The 7,824-nt window shown below is 37.8% G+C and overlaps 1 protein-coding gene across 9 annotated transcripts in view; it reads left to right on the top strand.

Moving 5' to 3' along the window:
- Window positions 1-969: 969 nt before the first annotated feature.
- CNOT4 (CCR4-NOT transcription complex subunit 4) overlaps window positions 970-7,824 on the top strand; it is a 43,813-nt gene continuing 36,958 nt past the window's right edge. For 8 of the 9 annotated variants that reach the window (XM_062492335.1, XM_062492331.1, XM_062492336.1 and 5 more), the window contains exon 1: window positions 1,002-1,207. In XM_062492335.1, coding sequence (XP_062348319.1) covers window positions 1,034-1,207 — 174 coding nt within the window. In that variant the 5' untranslated portion in view covers window positions 1,002-1,033. Of the gene's footprint in view, window positions 1,208-7,824 lie in introns of all 9 variants that reach the window. The other variant, XM_062492337.1, reaches the window with a different exon arrangement.

Below are 7,824 nucleotides of genomic sequence, written 5' to 3'. Positions count from 1 at the left end.
AAGGAAGGAAAAAACACCCAAATTAATTCTCAGTGGTGACCCCAAGTGTCTTCTTTTAAGTCTGAAAGTAAATTTCCTGTGCTGCATCCTTAAATTGAGAATAGAAGCATACTCAAATGAATTCAGAAAATTAATTAAGAAAATAGTGACTTGAATATTTGCCTTTTTCAAAACTCTGGTTCAGAAATACCTTGTTGTGGCTGCACTCCAAATTACAACTTGAATTTTTTCAACCACGTTGCCTGTATTTTGGCTTTGGTGTGAATTGAGTGCTGATGAAAAGCATAACTGGCTTGGATGAAATTTTGACACATGTAGAAGGATGTGTACCTGAAAAATCATGGCTAATGAAGTAGTCCTAAGGCTGATCCAAGATCAATCTCTGGACCAAAACAGTGAGATAGACAAAAAAAGAAACAGATTGTCCTGAGTAAGAAGCTTTGATTGTTTTTGTTTGTTAATTCTGCAACATACTCAAAAGTCTGAATGGATGACCTAAATATTACTGCAAATCTCATTGTTCCAAGTCTCTGAACAAAGGAATAAATTGATCTTAAACGTTAAGTCCTTCATTCAAGGATTTGAGTGTGGATTTTTAAAGGACTTCAAGAAAGCAATAGTTAAAGGAGGTTAACATACACAGCATACAACATAGCATGCAACAATGTATGGTGTACACTGATTTCTTTGCAGTCTGTATTTTGCAACTCAGACAGGCTAGTGAACTGCCTAAGTGCTTGTCTGTCCAGGTGGGCAGGGTGCATCACCAGTACCATCTTTTGTATTATTTGTGAGGCTCATAAGTAGGAAAAAAAAAAATCAAGTTGTTTTGGCAGAAACTTGCGTTTTAGTAAGTAACTTGTGTGGGGAGAAGAAAAATGATGAAAAATTGAAATGTTAAAAGGTACAAAAGAGAAGTTGTTGACAGTTTTAATATTTTCTCCTTTTTTTTCCCTCCTGCAGACCTTCAAGTGCTGACCTTCTTGGTCTATTAAGTTATTATAAACTTTTGCTGCTCTGCGAACGTATAAAAATGTCTCGCAGCCCTGACGCTAAGGAAGACCCTGTGGAATGCCCTCTTTGCATGGAGCCTCTGGAAATTGATGACATCAATTTCTTCCCTTGCACCTGTGGCTACCAAATCTGTCGTTTCTGTTGGCATCGTATTCGCACTGATGAGAATGGACTTTGTCCTGCTTGCAGAAAGGTAAATCCCTGCAACAGCGGCTTGTCTTGCATATTTCACAAGCCTCTTGCATTGTGTTGGTACCAAAGACATCCTTTTCCTTGAGTGAAACAATCATCTAGTCATGGCCTAGATCGAGGGTGAGGTGTTGGATCTTTCAGATTCTGTCTGCATGTGTATTGAAGCTGTTATGAAGCAGCTGATCCTGGTTTATTAAATTCAGAACTGGATTGATAGGAGAAGCTGTGGATCAGAACCAAGGCATATGCTGAGAGAGCTGCCAAAAGTAAAAATCCTTTGAGTTGGGGTGCTCGTGCATTAACAAAGTCTTCTCAGGAAGAGCAGTGATGATTCCATCAGGGGTTTGCTCAGAGCTAAGGTTCAGCTAAACTGATAGAGCTCACTGGGAGACAAGTTTATAAAGCACCCGCTTGTTTTGTTTGTGGCACTGGAGCTTTTAATCTATATTTTAATGGCTACTAAATGTATAAAACCTTTGGAAAGCTATCCAGTGGTGATAAATTTGGAAGCATTTCAAAATCTAGCCTGTCTGTCTAGTATTCTGATCTTGTTGCCAAATGCTTGAAGGTAGTGCTTGGTATCTCCCTGTGTCTTGATGTCTGGCTGATTTGGCTGGCCACAACTGTAAACCTCAGCTTCACTAAGTTGCCTGTTATTTCCTTTGAATTATTTTATTTCTCTTTCTAGTGTTTCGCTTAAACTCATTATTTCTTTATCTTCAGTGTTTAATTAAATTCTTTTTCAGTATCTTCTTGTCTTTAATGACTTCCCTTGATTGTAACTTTCTTGCCTGGCCTTTCTCTTCTTGTAGTTGCAGCTACTTATGTCTTCTCCTGCTATTTAATCATGATTCTGTCCCTAGTTTATGCCTCTCTTGTCTTCCTGTCTCATGTTACAGCTTCCTTTTCAGACCCCAAGTAATCTTACTTGGTCTCACTATCTTTATTCACTGCCACAGTATTTTATAAGCACTTTCAGTCATATTTTCTTGCTGCTCTTTTGGGCTTTGGCTACACTAGAGCTATTACTGTTCACCTGTGTTTGGATGCATCTGCAAGCCTGAAGGCTTTCCCACACCAACATGTTTGTTTAAAAATCCTGCAAGTTTGCTGCAATATTTGAGCTCTGTCTTGTACAAGGAGGATCCACAAGTCATCAGCCAAATCATTCTCCAGTTGGGATACCTGCTGTAGATGACACATGCTGTATAGTAATTTCCCACAGTACAAGAAAATTTCTACTCTGCTGATACAACATGAGATTTCTGGGGTTTTCTTGTCCAAGTTGCTTTGTTTTCCTGGATTTATTACACTGCTTTTTACTTTTTTGTTGTCGGAAGTTTGTGAAATGTATTTGAAGAAACACAGAAGCAGTGTGCTATTCACTGTCTTTGGGTGTCTGAATTTTTTAAAATATGCTGAACTCTTAAATGTGGAATACTCTGCCCTATGTTTGGATGTGCAAATATTTTGCCCAATTGGATACAGTTTGCTCAGAGAAACTATTTCATGAGGAAACCTGGAATAAGTACTATGATTGGAATGAAACATACTGACCATTCCTGGAGAGAAAGGAGACATCTTTCATAACAGACAAGGATTATATTGATACGTTCTTCATCCATGGACTGCAAGATATTCTTGAGCAGATTTGGAGCTGTCTCACTGGATTGTAAGAGGTTGGCATGAAGAAGGCTGTCTAAGATTCTTCTGTGGCATAGATAAACACATTGTGATGCAGAGACCACACCAGGATCTTGGGAATAAGTCATCTTGAGCTACAGAGTTGCAGCATTAAACAAGTGAAGATGCCATCTTTTGAAGTGTGCTGGATAGAAGGAACCAGGTATGTGTATTTGTGTTCAATGTGTCTCAGTAGTCCCTGTCTGTGCATATTAGGGCTTCTGGGGAAAGATCTGAGCATTTTTCTGTTCATAACTACTCTGGTGTGCACTGATTGCGGCCACTTAAACTGCTGAAGCGCAGAACGTGGCAAAGCAACAAAATCTGAGCAGGAAAGTTTGTAGTAGGTACAATGGTTTCAACAGGTATGCTATATTTTTATAATGAGGATATTGCCAGTGAAATAGACTGTGGATAAACATATATTACAACAAATCTGCTGTTTGTGCCAATGTTATTGAGTGCAGTGTGACTTACCCAGTAATTTGAGCACTAATCCATGGAAAGGAGCAGTGAACAAGTTGCCTCTCCAGGGGTTTGGGTTGAAGTGTTATGGGGACATTTTGGAGAAGTGTGTAATAAAATAGCTTGGCTAAATGCTATAGTGGCACCTATGCCATTAGACCTTAACTGTGCATTGCATATATACCATTATCTTCCTAAACTTCTTTAATTCACTTCTAACTGAAAATATGTGAGCTTGTGGGTTTTGTTTTTTTTTTTACTCGGGAGAGAGCACTTCTACATGTTTGAACTGTTACGTAGCTTAGCATCTGCACATGCAGAATATGTTCATGTGGTTGCAGTCCATTGATTTAGTCTGCCTTAAGTTTCCTCCTGTGAATAATAGTAGTACACAAACCTTTGCTCTAAGCTGCTAATGTGAATTAAATGCTGGTTGAAACTGGTACTTAGTATTCACATATTGAAAACTTTCTACACTTTGTTCAAATCTTCTGAAATAGACTTGGAAAATAGTCTATTTCTAGAGAAATAGAAATGGTTTCTATTTAATTGATTAACTGCAAAAATATCTACTTAAAAATAAATGGAACTATCTTGCTTTGGGTTCCTGATGCCCTTCGGAATTGTAGGTGTAGCCAATTCTAAGATTATAAGCAAGGCTTCCTGTTTTTTCCAGTTAATTGATTTCTCAACTGTGAGTGAAATAGTTGCTAACTAGTCTAATTGGAATGAAAATATGCTGTCTTCAGAAGAGATTTCTGTAGCCAAAGCTGGTTTGCAGGTCAGCAGATTTGCTGGTTCTGATTGTAAAGACAGTGGTTTTTCTTTGAAGTGGTATTTGTTTTCCTTTCTGTAAAATTCATCAGTCGAGGTCTTGTTTTGTCATGTGAATAATACATACCATCTCAATTGCTTAGTTAGAACATGCCACTCTCAGCCCTTAGTGTCAGTTCCTATGCTTTTTAAATCCAGCAACAAAAAAGCCTAGCTTGTTCATGTTTAATTACTTTGCTCTTCCACCAAATAATATAACTTGATATACAGTTGTTCTTGTGGTATGGCTTTGATATTTTTTCCTGTTCCTTGACTGAGCAGCCTTTATTTCTCCTAACAGCTTGTGTTAGAGATTGAGGGAAATAGTATACTGCTAGATGTATGATCTAGAAATCAACGTGCTTTAAGCATATTTTTGTCCATGTTTCTCTTACTATTTCTGTGTAAAAGTAACGCTTAGTCTTAATGCACAGTCTCCAGATATCAGTGTTTCCTCCTTTGCTTTTAATCCCACAATTGAGTAGTTTGGTACAACAATTAACATTTCGAATAAGATAGGAAATTGCTATTTTTAAAATGTAAGTATAATGGTGTATATTGTGCATAAACCTTATTGACTTTCTTTGTATTTCTTGTTTTAGGACCTACTTGGTAGCAAGACAACGGAGTGGGAAATGTTGGTACATCCATTGTGTGGAAGGAATGTGACCCATCTGGGAATGACAAAAGCAAAGTGCTTGATAAATCACAGCTCAGCTTTCAACAATTGGGAAATGGGGAAAAAAAGTCTGAAAGAAAACAAGCCTTAAATAACACGACAAAATTAGTCAGGAAGACTGAGAATTCATCAAGGGCCATCTCTGATTAGAGAAACAAAGACTTCAAAAGAGACATTCAAACTTTTGCTGAAGTTCTTGTAGGGACTACCTTGCACTTAGTGTAAAGAAAATTTGGTCATATTCCATGATGGCACGCTTGTTTGGGGAAGCTCAATAGTTTTTTCTGAAAAGCATTGGCATAACTTAAGTGAAAGGTGTCAGCTAAACTTAGTCAGTGAATCAGTGATGTTGGTATCTCCTAATGTCTTGCATCTGAAAATACCTCAGTGCTGATAACAATTGAGGTAGCTACTTTGGATCTCAAATCCTTTCTCAACTAAGGCATTAGAGACAGTGTTAAGCAAGTATCTTGTTTAAAAAACAAGATGTGGGCATATCAGTAAGATTTCCACTTTAGTTATTGCAAGACCTGAGAGCTTCTGATATGTAGAGTCCTCTCTCTACTTCTGATTTGTAGGGTTAGACAGTGTAAGCAGCATACCAAATGGTTCTGTGAGGTACACCAGCTGTCAATCCACCTTGCTTGGCTTTCAGCAGTCTTCAGTGCACACACTTGTTTGTAGTTGAACCATCATCCAAGTTCATGAACTTCAGCACTGTGGGAAGCAATGAATCTGAAGATGAAATAATTTATTTCCTTAAGACTGATTTTGTCCTTTATTTGAAAGGAAAGTGATTTCTAATCCTATTTTTTTAGAATTAGTTTCTGAAGCATTGATGCTGTGCTTATTTGCCTTCCACCCTCTTTAAATGTGCAGTATTTCCTAACTTGTTATTATACCGCACATGATAAATAGATATGAAAGTCATCTACCCCTCAGTTGTGTTTGGGTTATTCTTTGGATTCAAGAGATGAGTGTAGATTCATTTACAGGTCCTGCAAGTCAGCATATCAAACTAGTTCTATTCCTTGAGAGCATGTATAAGTATGTCATATGAGTGATATACATACAAAACATGTGTTTAATGCAGCTCTGCAGTATCTAGTGAGAACTTTGGAAGATTCTGTTGCTCAAACAAGTGTGGTTATCCATAGTGGCAAACCAATTACTGCTGCAACTTAATGAGTGAAATTCTTATTTGGCTAGCCTCAAGATTTCTGCTGAGGTGGAGACATTTCTCTTCCCCTGATTCTGAAGCTGCTTCCTAGTTGTGTTCCTACTAAGAATTTTTATGATTTCATGTAGAAATCCATACTACTATTTGGACACATAAATGTTCTGTTCAGGGTTGCCCAGGATGTTTCCTGATTCATGTTCAGGACCTCCAGCAGAAAATAGCAGTACGGAGACTAAATACCCAGTCTGGTTTGCTGCTCACTTGAGAATATGCTCTGAATGTGGCTATACTTGGCAAGAAAGAAGCTGATAAATTTTGGCACTGTTTGCTGTAGTTTTCTTCAGGGGCCTTACTGAACCTTCTAAAAACCATTAATGCCTTTCTTGCACAGTACCAGAGAGCAGCACTCTTGCTAGTTTTGCCTTGTGTAGTATGGGATGTGGAGTAGGCATAAATCTTTGAAAGAATGGATTGTGGATGTGATAGGACATCACTTGATGTAGGGCAAACCATATCTTTGGAACTGTATCTTTTATACTGGTGCACTTTTCTTCTCATTCCTTACTGAACTCACTGATTAACTGAGTTAACTCACTCTTGGCCCTGAGTAGTCTCTTTCCTGTAAAAACCCAACATTTATATTCTTCAGTTTGTATGATTGACTAATACAGATTTTGAGAAGCTCATTAAGTGTAAAATTATTCTGCATCTCAGAAGTTCTCATATGTAGATGTGTTAATAAAACACAAGATAATTGTCTGTAGCAAATCTCAGATGACCTTACTAGTTGGTGATTGGTGTTCATAGAGTACATTCTGAAATCTATATAACATATTCATTGTTAACTCTGAGCAACATGTCTTTCTGAGGAATGTTACGATTTTGATTGTTCTTCAAGGGTAACTTGAGTCCTTATTGTATTTTCATGTTAAGGACACCTTTGGCTACTGCTAAAGTGTTTTATACATTTAAATTTCTCTGTCGTACTGAAACATGTTCCGGAGAACTTGATGTTTGACTGTGAGATGGCGTCCGCTCCAGTCAACTGTAGCATATTTTCAGAAGATAGCTCACGTGTACCATAATGATGCTGAACTTTAAACAGAAAAGTGGGTCTTGATTTGTTTGGGGGTGTACTCTGAAGACTATCAGGTCTGAGCACTTGGTTGCTCTTGAGTTAACATTATGCAACTATGAAGCAAGATATGCTTTTAACCCAAACATTTTCATCTGCTGTCGATTTTTCTCAGGTTATTTAGTATGACAGCTTTCATCATTAACACAGGACAGTCAGGAAAAAGTTAAATTCATTTTTGTTGGACTTGTACACTGAAACCTTAGGTTATGGTAGTACAAGTCAAGACATTAGTTAAACATACTGGTGAGCTAGAGCTTTGCTTCTTTGTCTGAAGTGTTTGTCTTAATTTGTATCTCCTGTACTCTTCTTGTTTTTTACTTCTTGGTGTTTAGAAACTAATCTTCTCGCTTGAGATATATTTTATGTACTTGTTCTTGTGCTTAGCACTGCATTCTGTGTGCAGTGTGAAACCTGATTTTTCAGTCTGAAAAAACTGGGACAGGTAAGGAATGTGGGACTGCTTTGAGGAGTAATCTGGGGCAGAGGACAGTGCGCTGTAGTCTGCAAGACCCAGCTAAATTGTGCCTTTATGGCATGGATAGAGCAGTCGTTCTAAGTAACTGAGGATGCTTCTCTTGTATACTTTTGAGATTAAAATGTACAGTGTTCTATCTGTTTGAGGAGTTATCTGTAGGGAGGGAGAGACCAAATTTCAAACTG

The sequence above is a fragment of the Cinclus cinclus genome, chromosome 4 (genome assembly GCF_963662255.1).
Source record: "Cinclus cinclus chromosome 4, bCinCin1.1, whole genome shotgun sequence".
Lineage (NCBI taxonomy): Eukaryota > Metazoa > Chordata > Aves > Passeriformes > Cinclidae > Cinclus > Cinclus cinclus.
Note: the sequence above shows the minus strand (reverse complement) of the source record. Positions and strands in the feature narration are given on the sequence as shown.